The sequence below is a fragment of the Rhinichthys klamathensis genome, unplaced genomic scaffold, assembly GCF_029890125.1.
Source record: "Rhinichthys klamathensis goyatoka isolate OS25496 unplaced genomic scaffold, OSU_Roscu_1.1 h1tg000228l_1, whole genome shotgun sequence".
In the NCBI taxonomy this organism is placed as follows: Eukaryota; Metazoa; Chordata; class Actinopteri; order Cypriniformes; family Leuciscidae; genus Rhinichthys; species Rhinichthys klamathensis.
In genome coordinates, this window is record NW_026606752.1 from 2,535,895 (window position 1) to 2,549,115 (window position 13,221).

The 13,221-nt window shown below is 42.0% G+C and overlaps 1 protein-coding gene across 19 annotated transcripts in view; it reads right to left on the bottom strand.

Moving 5' to 3' along the window:
* tjp1b (tight junction protein 1b) overlaps nucleotides 1-13,221 on the bottom strand; it is a 134,257-nt gene that overhangs the window by 9,349 nt on the left and 111,687 nt on the right. For 17 of the 19 annotated variants that reach the window (XM_056264997.1, XM_056264992.1, XM_056264993.1 and 14 more), the window contains 14 exons: nucleotides 12,535-12,662; nucleotides 12,187-12,292; nucleotides 11,944-12,094; nucleotides 9,924-10,032; nucleotides 9,338-9,557; nucleotides 9,063-9,247; nucleotides 8,773-8,868; nucleotides 8,599-8,681; nucleotides 8,286-8,496; nucleotides 7,843-7,943; nucleotides 6,503-6,856; nucleotides 5,236-5,469; nucleotides 1,825-2,739; nucleotides 333-424 (listed from right to left, as the gene is read on the bottom strand). In XM_056264997.1, the coding sequence (XP_056120972.1) occupies nucleotides 333-424; nucleotides 1,825-2,739; nucleotides 5,236-5,469; nucleotides 6,503-6,856; nucleotides 7,843-7,943; nucleotides 8,286-8,496; nucleotides 8,599-8,681; nucleotides 8,773-8,868; nucleotides 9,063-9,247; nucleotides 9,338-9,557; nucleotides 9,924-10,032; nucleotides 11,944-12,094; nucleotides 12,187-12,292; nucleotides 12,535-12,662 (2,985 nt within the window). The remainder of the gene's footprint in view (nucleotides 1-332; nucleotides 425-1,824; nucleotides 2,740-5,235; nucleotides 5,470-6,502; nucleotides 6,857-7,842; nucleotides 7,944-8,285; nucleotides 8,497-8,598; nucleotides 8,682-8,772; nucleotides 8,869-9,062; nucleotides 9,248-9,337; nucleotides 9,558-9,923; nucleotides 10,033-11,943; nucleotides 12,095-12,186; nucleotides 12,293-12,534; nucleotides 12,663-13,221) is intronic. The other 2 variants (XM_056265002.1, XM_056265007.1) reach the window with 1 other exon arrangement.

The window sequence follows — 13,221 nt, forward strand, 5'->3', positions numbered from 1 at the left end:
ACAATACAAAATAAAAATATTTTTCATTTTTAATCCAAGTTTGTGTAAGAATGTGGCAACTTGTGGCGGTCCAATCTAATAGTTACTCCACACTGTCTAGCTAATGAATTTCCATGACTTTTCCAGGTCAATTCAGAAAGCTTTTATTTTAAATAAGGTCTTAGTTGATGGTTGTAGGTAAACATATACATTAAATTATAATATTTCACTTTTTACTGTATTTTTGATCAAATATATATTCAGCCTTGGTGAGCATAAGAGACTTCTTTCAAAAACATTCAAATCTTCCCGAAGCCAAGCTTCAGACTGGTAGTGTAAGTGTGTGTCTGTACCTGTAAGAGGGCTTCTCCTGCTCTAGGTTGCTGAGAGAGTTGGCTTTGAGCACAGGACCAGGGGTGCTCACAGGTTTTGGGAGATCTGTGGGCTGAAGAAGAAAATACATCCGTTCTATCAACACAATGTCATTCACAAACTACATTCTTAAAGCTCCCCAATTATGCTATTTTAAAGGTTACTAGCTTTGTTTTAGAGGCCTCCTTCAATAGGTTTACATGCATTCCTCATAAAATACATTGCAGCATCAGCTCTTTTCTCAGTGTTTGAAACGGTTCGATAAAGGATTCAGTCTCTCTAAACCCCTCCTTTCTGAGAGCCTACTCTGCTCTGATTGGTCAGATGGCCCAGTCTGTTGTGATTGGTCTACTCTGCTCTGATTGGTCAGATGGCCCAGTCTGTTGTGATTGGTCTACTCTGCTCTGATTGGTCAATGACCCAGTTTGTTGTGATTGGTCTACTCTGCTCTGATTGGTCAATGACCCAGTTTGTTGTGATTGGTCTACTCTGCTCTGATTGGTCAGATGGCCCAGTCTGTTGTGATTGGTCTACTCTGCTCTGATTGGTCAATGACCCAGTTTGTTGTGATTGGTCTACTCTGCTCTGATTGGTCAGATGGCCCAGTCTGTTGTGATTGGTCTACTCTGCTCTGATTGGTCAGCTGGCTGTCTGTTGTGATTGGTCTAATCTGCTCTGATTGGTCAATGACCCAGTTTGTTGTGATTGGTCTACTCTGCTCTGATTGGTCAGCTGGCCATCTGTTGTGATTGGTCTACTCTGCTCTGATTGGTCAGCTGGCCATCTGTTGTGATTGGTCTACTCTGCTCTGATTGGTCAGCTGGCCATCTGTTGTGATTGGTCTACTCTGCTCTGGTTGGTCAGATGGCCCAGTCTGTTGTGATTGGTCTACTCTGCTCTGATTGGTCAATCACCCAGTTTGTTGTGAGTGGTCTACCACTTACAGCACGTGTCGGAAACGAAACACCCATCTGAACTTCAGGTCCGGAGGCTTCCTTAGCGCTTGATACAAAGTATTACGAACAGCAACGATGGCGTCGGTTTTACCGTATCAATTAGAGGGCGGATCAAAGTACTCGTTGTTCACGGGTAGACCATGAAGGCCATAGGCTGGCATTATGCAAAACATTTTTTTTACAAACCTACGTAAGTTGATCAGGAAGTAAAACTGAATTTATTGACGACTGGTTTTAGGCAGTTCAGAATCGTTCTTTCTTTTGGGAGACAATAACTTCATTTATCTGCACTTGGATCTTTGAAACCTGCAGACCTTTACATTCACGAACAGCTATATTACACACTACATGAAAGAGAATATCCGAAAAAGCATAATAAAGGGGCACTTTAAAGTCATCACCACAATATTAAGGTGTTATGTGGCTGCTAAGGTGGCAAATAAACATACTAAATTGTTATCTAATAAAGTGCTGAATGGAAATCTCTAGGCTCAATATCAAGAGGACAGAAACGTACCCTAATTCCAGCTACATCCGCTGTGTCCTTGGCTCGGTCTACAGACACAGAGCGCTTGTTCTCGAACATTTTGACCCTGTTGAGCACCGACTGGGGCTTCATGGCAGGGTCGTCATCGTCGTCATCCCTATCCCTGGGTGGAGGCGGCAATGGTTTGGAAGCTGCCGGGTGAGGCGGTTCCCCTGGAGACAAGACGGCCTCGGGTTTGGGAGGCGGAGCGGGAGGTTCCGAGTTCATCACAGGCTCGTGCTGGGGCGCTTTATACGCTCGATTCGGAAGTCCAGGGTTGTACGAGGGTCTCATTGCAGAGTCACCATAATACTGTTTCGGCGGATCAGGGGAGCGATGCGCATTGCCTGGGAAACCATGAGGCTCGGGCTCGAAAGGTGAGCGGGCATCGTAGGAGGCGGGAGGGGGCGGAGGCTCTTCGTAGCGCACCGGTGCAGGTTTAGAGTGCCGTGGCCGGTTATCGTAGCTCATTTGGGGCATGCCATCATACTGGGACTGAGGGGGGCTGAAATCCCTGGTGGGGCCGTCCTCGTACGGAGAGCGGGGTTCGTACCCCAGAGGTGCAGGAGGCGGCTGGTGGCCCTGAGGGTAGCAGGGTGCAGGTGGTGGTTGGGGTGAAGTCTGCTGGTCGTAAGGGGGCCACTGCTCATTATAGTGAGGCACGCGGTTGTCGTAGTGCAGGTGCGGGTCGTAATTGTGAGGCTTTGGTTGTGCGTAGCCGCCCCCGTCATAGCCATAAGGCGGGTGGTCGTACTGGCGGTATGGCTGTTGGTCCTGGTAGACGGGCTGGTGGCTGTAGGATAGCGAGGTGGGGGGGCCTAAAGGCTGCTGCTGGGGAGGGGGAGGCTTCACACCGTGGTTCACTCGCACCGGCTCATCTATGCTGTACAGATCCTTTTTGTACATCTGTGAGGGATTAAATGTCAACTGTCAGAAACTGGTTGCTAGAAATGTTTCCAACTGGATATGAGAATTTAGTGCAAACAGAACCTCAGTCATTAGAGGAAATTAAATCTAAGATAAGAATATTTTTAAGGGTGAAAAACAAGCAAAGGATTTAAAATGAACTGCAATGAACTATAAAAATACTAGATTAGCATTTCCTTCTGGAAATACAAGTGCTTGCAAGGTAGTAAAACAGATTTACCGGTAGGTAAGGCTTTGGTTGTGGAGTGCAAGAAATCAACACATGGCAAAGCCATTTTTGGAGTGTAAAAGCGGCTATAAATAGTCGTCTCAGAAATGTTCACCAACATGAACCATGAAAAAAGGAAAAGAAAATCAATAAAACTAACTTTATTTCTTAACAGAAAAAATAAATGGGGGGGATATTTTACAATCGCAGAAGAACTGCATATCCATATGGTTAGAAACAAAACATTACGATTAGAAGGCAAGACTAAAAATATTAAGATTTTTAAATTAAATATGTAATAAATTTAATTAATTTTATATAAATACTATATGAATGCTTGATAAGTATAAACACAGTGGTGCCTTGCAAGCACTCAAATTTAACTCACTCCTGATCAGAAAAAAAAAACAAGACAAAAAAAAAACATTAATATCGGATTATTTCCTTATGCAATAAAACAAGCATCTTATCTGTTTATTACCCAGCTCTACGTTTCTACGGTTTGACAAGAAGCCCTTCAAACCTCCACTTGGTAACACTACTTTGATTCGTCATCTTTACTAAAATCGAATACATTTATAATATGTCCAAGTGGAGCCATAAAGATGCCTTATGTGTTGAAAGGCTCCTTCTCAAGTTTCAAAGTATAGCCTGAAGACAGTAGAGCTGTAAAAGGTCCAACGCCTCCCATAAGTCATTTTAACAGTGAAAATCACAAAAGCTCTTACATAACGTCTTCATCTATGAAAAGAAACACTGGTTATGAAGACATTATGCAGAATTAGTCCAGTTGTTTTCCTTTTACATTGCTGTAAGTACTGTCTGCAGGTTAAATGAACATGCAACTACAGAATTCCATTCTTGCAAATCAGGGAAAGGTCCGTTTGCAATTTAGTGACACGTCTACAGTGCATCTAGCGGCCGTCCGTACAGGTGTGATTCAGGTCAAAGCCAAACGCTACAGTTACGGCTATCACTACAGATTAGGGCCAGGCGATATAGCTCCATAAAAATAAACTCATTTATTTCCAGTCTTTTGACTCCATTAAATATTGTAATATTTAGGCGTTTGCTCTGAAACAGAGTGCAGCGTAAAAAAAAAAATCAATAATCTTTTACTGAAAAAAAGATTTCAATCATGTTTTACACTGTTTTTTTTTTTTTTTACTAAATAAACAAAACAAAGAATTATATAAAGCATTAAATATGCATTTTAATATATGAAAAAATATGACGTTCACGCCATGTCAGAATTACCGTAATTACAAGCTTTCAAATCCTCGTAGAACTCCTTACAGCTTGTAAACGCTGAATGCTGCAGATTAATTTTGCTGTTGATAGTGTTGCCATAGAAACGCATAATTCAGAGCTCAGAGTAGAATGTCAAAGGTATTTTACAGTAAATTACGGTAATGGCGTGAACGCAGATTATTAGCGATAACAAAAGAATCAATGAATCACAGATATGAATTGACTCCTTTTAGTGGACAGTTTGTACTGATAAAGGAAATAATTCAAATTTGAAAAAGACTTAATTACTTAACTAAAACCTAAATATCCTAAAACTTTAAGGGTGTTTTGCTAGTTACATATAAATCAAAGACGGTATAAAAACACTCTCATGGGTCGCAAGACAAGGACGGAAACTAGTCTAAAGGTGTGGTCACATTTATCATTGTTTTGCGCATTTTTGCTAAATCCAGACAATCCACGCAATCGGGAATTCCATATGAGGGCAAAAGATTTGCTGCATTGCCCAACTGAAAAAGCGACTTCCATCATTCATCAATACGACCTTTTGCTAATGTGACCACGCCTTAAAAACGATCTTCAGGAAACGTATACTCCTAAAGCGCATTAAAAATCATCGCCACACATTCACAAAGTCGCTTTGTTTTAAATTGCCTTCACAAATATAACATGAATATTCAATATATCGCCCAGCCCTACTACAGACGGAACAAGCTGCAAGAAACAGCATAAATTAGGAGCCATGCAAGAGGAAGTACGAGGCACCGTGGGAGGACTTATGCAACGGGCCCTCGTCCTCCTGTGGTGCATGTGTACCAGTTACACAGTCTCTGGCGTAGTGTCAGAGGAACACACGCAGCACACGCGTGGGGTGGGCGGAGCATTCATGCAGACGGTGGAGTGGGAGGAGTCAAAGAAAAGAGTGATAGACACAGGCAAGGTTGAAAAAGAGAGAGCTGGGCTGAACCGGGCCGAAACGGGCCGGGAGCGGGTCCAGCTTCCGGTTGTGCTGGTACCTTTGGATCTGGGCCAGGAGGAAGCAACTGGTGGGGGTCGTGTGTTGGGGGCTGAGCGAGCTCAGGTTCGGGCTGGGGGTCGGGAACGGGGACGGGGCTGTTAAGGGAGTCGGCCTGAGGGGTGCCAGGCGGCTCCTCTGGGTTCGTACCCGCTAGTGGTGTGGAGGGTTCGACAGCAGGGGACGCTGCTGCCACTGCAGAGGGAGGGGGCGGAGAGGCCTGAGCCTCGGCTTGCTGTGGAGTACGGGGCAAAGAGGTTACAGACACACGCCGCCAACAGCACCAGCTACAACTAGCAGCTACGACCACCAAACTAGCTCACATGAAGTGTGTATCACAATGAAATAGTGTCTTTAGCTTTACAGGAAGCAGAAAAATAGGTAGTGGTCCAGTCCTGCTGGTTATGCAGTTTAAAATATAATTGGGCAGAAAATGAAGGTTTACATTTCAGATAACGTCCCAAAAGGAAGGTAAATGGGTTTTTGGCATTTCTACTATGCTGTGCATTTTCACGTTCTGATCATATATCTTCATATAGTTTTTATATTGAACTCATAGTCATATATAATTGGTAATCAATTTAAAAAACCTTTACTGTCCTCAATCTCAGTTTTCTGTATATCATAATGACTAACAAAGCCCTAAAGACTAACTTTATTCTTTGAAAAGTTCCTTAATATTATCCTCCAGAAGTGACATCAGCACAAAAATCAGAAAGCATTAACAAACGATTTTATGTAATTCTGTGATGTTTTGTGTTATTAATTGGTTTGTCTGACTTACAATTATAGAAATTAGTTATATTTCAAAAAACAAACAAAAAAACTGTAAACAAACTGATATTTAGCTTACATAAGCTAAATAAATACAAATTTAGCAAGCAAACAGAATAGCTATTTATCAAGCTAGCACCCCTATGTAAGGTAAACAAATAATGAATTTAAAAAAATATATAAAACAAAACAACCAAGCTGACACCCTTTATGCAAGCTACCTTTCTTCACTAAGCAATGGCTGACTTTAGATCCTGAAAGTTTCCATCCTGTTCATTTTCTTGTCAGTGTGTGAAGTTATATTTAATATATTTTTTTCAGTGTCTTTTATAGAAATACTTCATTAAATTACAACACAAGTGTATTCATTTTTTAAAAGTTAGGGAGTTCAAAAAGCACTGCATAGCAGAAATGACCAATAATATGCTAAAACTTATTTTAGAGGGACTTCTCTAAGTAACCAACACACACATAATGGTACTTCTATTCCGTACCTGCTGAGGCGCTGCCATTTTAAACCCAGCCGGGTCAATGCGGTTGACCGGCTCTGGTTGCGGCACAGCATGCTGGTAGCTCGGGTACCCGGCTGCGTCCTGGATGACCGGCGGGTCCTCTCGGACAGGTTCGGATGAGCGCGTGATGGCAGGCTCGCTGGGCAGGCCCACCTCATCGTTCATAGTCTCATCCAGCTCCTGGTCGGTGTAGGCGCCGCCCTCCGTATCGGTGTCTTCGTAGTCGGAAGTGTGGCGGCTATCAGTGCTGTACATGCTGTACTCGCTGCCCGGTGCCGAGAGGTAGGAGAGGCGGTCGTCGTGGATATCAAGGTCATCGTCAGGAGCACCATCTGCCTGCAGGCCGAGAGGGGGAGGGAGGGAGGGAGGGAGGGATGGTTAGGATGAGTTTGATGACCCACAGCAGTGGAAATTAAATGACGGATGGGTGAGAGCGGAAACCAATGCAAATCAAATGCCTTGGACTAAACTGTGCAAAAGCAGGACTAATCTAAGCTCTGCTTTTTGCTCCTAAACTTTTCTTTCACTATATTAAATTATAAATATTATTACAGAGCTACTCACCAAATAAATAAAGGAACAGACATGAAATATTGTTTTGAGCTGTAATTATTTTAGGGTTGCACAATATATTTGTACTATATCGGATATTGGCCGATATTAGACTTTTTTTTTTTTTTTTTCATATCGGATATATATCGGCTGATATTTATATTAATATGTATTAAATTCGAAATAGTTATCCAATAAAAATGTATTTAGATGTTGGCGGTTTTAGTGCTGTCAAACTAAAAGTCCCCATTCTGACCTTTATCAGCCAAACAGAAAAACGTAAAGGCCGATAATTAAATGGAAACCGGCCTTGTTAATGTATAGGTTGACCAATATTTACAATTACGGTTATATAAGTATTATTTTTTATTTTATAATTAGAAGTTTTGCTTCTAACACGTATTATAATCAAACAGAAAACTTAAAAGGCTAATGCCGATCATTTAAAAAAAAAAAAGAAGCTAAATCTTGGCTGATATATCGGGGTGGTTGACCAATATTTAAAATTTAGTTATATAATTACTATTTATTCAATTATACAGTGTAACTATAGAAAAATATTTTACCACAGAAAGACCCGAACTGACCATTCAGAATCAAGTATTCTAGATAGCAGACGCAAGACAACACATGACGCAAATGGGGGTGGGGTTGAGTTGATACAGGTTGCTGACCCCTCACCTAAGGTGTTTGGGTCGGGGGGGGGGGGGGCTCTAGACAAAGCAGAAACATGTCTGGATATTGGGACACAGAACTGTAGAGAAACTTACCTTGCCCTCCGAGACCCAAACCAACTGGTTCTGTTGCTGCTGGATGGTCTCTTTCAAAGCGCCGTACCACCCGTCGTTCATGTTGTTCAAGTTGATGGTGGCTAAAAGGAAGCAGAGTCGCAATTAATTCTGTAAACAAATCACAGCATTGTGCTTATAACTAACTACAACTAGTGCCTAACCATTAAAAATGATAAGTGGTGACCTATGACTTAAATTTCAGTCTGTTCCACACACAAAGCTACTTTAGACTACGTTTATGGTCCTTTTGCATCCTTTTTTTAAGCTTGCAAAAATCCCAGTCCTTAATTCACTTTCATTATATGGACAAGTCCATATACTTTCTTTAGTCCGTGGAACACAAAAGGAGAAATTTTCCATATAATGACCATATCGGAACATTTTGTTCCACGGAATAAAGGACGTTATTTTGGTCTACTCACTGGTGAAGAGGTGATGGTTGTTCTTTCTCAGTTTGAGAGCGCGCTCGTACAGCTTCCGGGCGCTCTTCCTGGACTCGGAACAGAGCCTGGTCCTCATGTTCTTGACACCCTGCTTGCTGTCTGGATTCAGGAACACCACGATGGGGTACCACTGAGCGTAGTTCAGACGATCCACCGCGTTGGGTGTGATGTCCAGCACAGCATGCTTGTCCTAGCAGTACAAACAGAATCATGAAGCACCAGCTGTGTGTTTGCTCGCGAGTTGAGCAGAAGGAAAACGGGATGGCAGTTAACTAAATTATTCCATACTCACTCGGTCAATGATCTGTTTAATGGTATGGAGACGGATGATTCCAGAGCTGCGCTGGTCTGTCCCCGCGTCTCTGGGTTCACTCTCTGAGAGGAGGAGAAGACGACAGGTTTATACAGATTCACCTTCTATATATTAAAGAAAAAACGACATAAAATCTCAGTACACAAAACTCACTTGCAAGTTCAAAGAGGTCAGCCTCCTCTCTCGACAGTTTCTCTCTTGCGACATCCGCAATAGGCCCGAAAATGACCACTGGCCTCAAGAAACCAGCTTTTATGCAGGAGAAACAACAGGTTAACTAGATTTATATAAAACTGCAGTACTTCAATGTAAATCTATCAGATTACTTCCTGGAAACATCAACAGATGAACTGAAACTGATTAGCAAAGCTTAAAAACAATAGATCTCCAAACCACAAATAACTAAAGCAACTAATAGGCGGCGATTAGAGCAGGTGCCGTACCTTCTCTAAGCACCACTCTTTCATAAGCAGGGAACTTTGTTTGGACGGGCTGAGCGGAGAGGTCCTCTCTGCTCTTCCTCAGGTTTCGTTTGGAGCTACGGAGGCCTCTGAACCTCCAGAAGTCGGCCCGATCCCCTCCTGGAGTCTTTGGGAGAGTGTACTGGACACTCGATAGCTGCTCAGCCCTGCAGGACACAAAACATCAGTCCAAACTTGAATGACAACACTTCAAACAAGCATGACTGCATGCCAACTAATACAAATGGTTTCAGTACCTGTTCTTGTTGGGGATGATGCCCCGCTCCACCTCCTGGTGGTTCTTGCCGATGCGGATGGCGAGCCAGGAGCCCAATTTGCCATTGTAAAGGGTGTCAACCACTCTAAAGACCTCACCCTTGTTGAAGCTCAGGCCGTAGGGCGACTCCTTCTCATACTCAAAATGGGTCCTGATGTAGAACGAGTCACCAACGTCGGACTCTACAATGCGCCGGTACACTGGGAAGCAATGAAATTTTTATTATTATTATTTAGCAGTCCTGCTAAAAAAACTTGAACCCGTTTACAGTGGATTTGCTGGCCAGTCTAACAAGTTCCCAAAATTCCTTTAAAAAAAAACATCAAGAACCAGAGTAGCCTGACCAGTGAAAACCAGCTTGGTGGTTTCCTTGAGTAGGTTGTAAAAGGTTCCTATCCCTCCACAGAATCTTTTTGCCCTTCCTTGGACATTATATTACCAAAACCAAAATAGTCAAATTAAAGTTTTATTTAACTTTTGTTGATCTAATCAATTCCTGATGGATGAAATCAAGCCTGCCCTAAATCAAGTCCCGTATACCAAGACCTGACAGATTGCATCCTCACCATCTTTCTTTTTCTGGGCTAAGATGGTGACCTCCTCTCCTTTGGGCAGGTCCAGCAGAAACAGCACTGCCTCCTCACGGATGATGTTCGCGAAATCCACGTTGTTTACCTGGAAAGGGTTCGAAGAAAAGCTACTTAGAACAAAAAACCTCCTCTCTAAAAGGGATTAATGAATGGGCAGAAAGTTTCAAGAGGCAGGTTCGTGAAAAAGTGTTATTGTGTGGTGGGTGGTGAGGTTTGCGAGAAAAGGGAAAGTGACAAATCTGTTCTGAATAAAGAATAAGCATGTTGGAAAAACCCAGCGAGGAAAAGAAAGAGGCTGCGTTTGGCAGCGAGGTGAAGGAAACCAATGTCACCGGGGAAACCATCCTGAGAGAAGGCAAGCATCTTCACACACTGAGGTTTAATGCCATCTATACAGCACGAGAGGGACATTTTGGAAGGGGGAACCGCCATAAAACTAAGACTGCCATTAAAGAGCCCGTAAACAGAAGGTTATAAAAGCCGGGACACCAAATCTCCCTTCACCCACAGGCCTTTAAGAGTCCCACTCCGGTTATTCATCACAAGAGCTAAACGCCACCACAAACAACAGGCTGAACGGCTAAGAAACTGTAAGAGATGCAATAGCTTGAGCACAAACCAAGCAGGTATAAAAATCAGATCCACACACACACACACACACACACACGTTGTGTTTTCATGTTTTATAGGGACTTTCCATAAAAGTAGTGATTTTTATACTGTACAAACTGTGTATATTCTATCCCCTTACACTACCCCTACCCATTACACAAAAACTTTATGCATTTTTACATTGGCAAAAAACACTTAGTATGATTTAGAAGCTGTTTCCAAAAAAAAAAATTCCCCCCATAATGTAGGGTTTACAAGGCCCCCACCCCACACACACACGCACGCACAAGTCAGATCCAGATAATGGGCAGCAAATTATGCTGACTCATCATACCAATTATTAGCAAAATGTTAAGGCAGCATCACATGTATTTTTTGCAGATGATTCTGCGGTGAACTCAAAATTCAAGACGGTAGAGGATGATGGAGTCAAAAGGATTCTATATTATAAATACATTTATACAATATTGAAATGACTATTTAAATAACTAATTTACCTATTTAAACTAATAACTATTTTACCAATTTTTATTACAAAAATGCATATTATATTATAAAAATAGCTCAAGAAGTATTTTTCCCATTCATTTTTATAAGCCTTTAATGTGCACTTATCTTTATGAGGGAATTATCTACATGAAGCACAAGTAATCAAATCAAAAACAAAAGTTCAATATTCATATACACTTCATTTCAAAAGTTTGGGGTCAGTAAGATTTTTTCTAAAGAAGTTTCATCAAGGGCGCATTAAGGCCCGGGTATACTTCATTTTCTGCGTTCCGCTTCGTCTTGCGCACAGTTGATAAGTGTAATCCTTTGGCTGTGAGCATGCAAAGACACGTTCGGTGCTTGCGCACTATCAAGATAATAATAAGAAATGTTTCTTGAGCAGCAAATCATCATATTAGAATGATTTCTGAAGGATCATGTGGCACTGAAGACTGGAGTAATGATGCTGAAAATATATTTTAAGATGATTTTAAAATAGAAAACAGTTAAGTGTAATAACATTTCACAATATTACTGTATTTTTAATAAAATAGATGCAGCCTTAGTGTCAGTGTCAGACTTCTTTTAAAATATTACAGAACCCAAAATTTTAAACAGTATTGTATTTATAAATATACTTTATACATTTATACACAAGTTGTTTGAGAGTGAAAAGAGACCAACTCTTGTACATCATTCGCAATGCTTCATGGGAGTGGGCAGTTACTGTCGAGTTCTTTTGCCATAGTTCTTGCTTCCACAGTAACGGTGACTGTCTGATTGGTGGATCACTAGCAACCAAAAGTACAGTCTCCTGATGACCTTTCGAAGTAGCTGCCTATGTAGACAGCTTTTGTAGACTGAAGTTTTTGGAGTAATTAATCAGTGAACTCACCCTGAGAATCTGGTCTCCCTCCTCCAGGCCCTCTTTAGCAGCAGGACTGTCCTCCAGAACTCCCGCCACAAATATCCCGACATCATTCCCACCAGCGAGTCTCAATCCAACACTCTCGCCCTTCTTAAACTTCACCAGCTTCATGCTCGGCCTGAGGGTGGACACGCAAACATGCATCTAGGGACGTTTCATTCTCAACATCTCTAAAACGGTTTGGGGTTTGGGAAAGTTGGTGAGACGCACCGTAAAATGCTGTCATCATTTGTGACGCTGGGCACGGGGGCGTCTGCCGGACTAACAGGCAGGTCCACGTCAGGCTGGCCGGGTTGAGCGTACACAGGCTTGGGCTCTGAGGAGATCAAAGCACATTGAATAGCTGAGTAAAATATACACACACACACAGAATTGTCACCACATGAGCTTGTCGCACACTGGGAGGTCAAAGACGCCCAGCAGGACGAAGCAGGTGGGAAGACACTGTCACAACTGACAAACTCCTGCTGTTCATCACCAGCTGCGCACAAACACAAGCCCACGTGCACAGGCAGAGAATGTTCGATCACAGTGTATCCATGTGTAATGACCTCTGACCTGGCAGAGGGGGGAGCTGTTTCTCTTCTCTGGCTGCGCTCTGCTCTTTCGGCATCTCCTCCACCATCTTAGCAGGTAGAGGAAGCGGCCCAGCCTTGGAGATCCTGTCTTCATCACGGCTCCTGTGACTGGGGGTGTAAAGAAGAAAAGCTGTTAGAATCCCACACAGGAAATTATTTCACGCATTAGTCTTTAATGAGCGCAAATGTAGTAAATCTGTGGATGAATCGTTCTTTGAAGTCGTTTCTTTTTAATGATTTGGTCAAACTGATATGAGAAGCAACTTAAATCAGTGGATTGTGTGTGACGAGTTTGTTTTGAAGTAAAACAATAAGGGGAGTGATACGTTTGAACGAATCTTTTTCAACTTAAAAATGGGTTTATCTGGAACAAATACAATTAGGATCTCAACTAGAGTGACATCAAACTCCAACATCTACACTTACATCATGTATAACTAAAAAAAAACACTGATTTGTCAAATTTATCGATAATAATATTGACTTTTGCCAGTGTTGAATGACGAATCAGATTTGATGATGACTAGTGAATCAGTCTTCCGAATTCATTGCAAGAATCTAAATGAACCAAATCTCTAACATGAAAGACTTCCCAGATTGATTTCACTAACTGTTATGTATTGTACAAAACTGAAATTATTATAACTTAAAATATGACTATTTACCA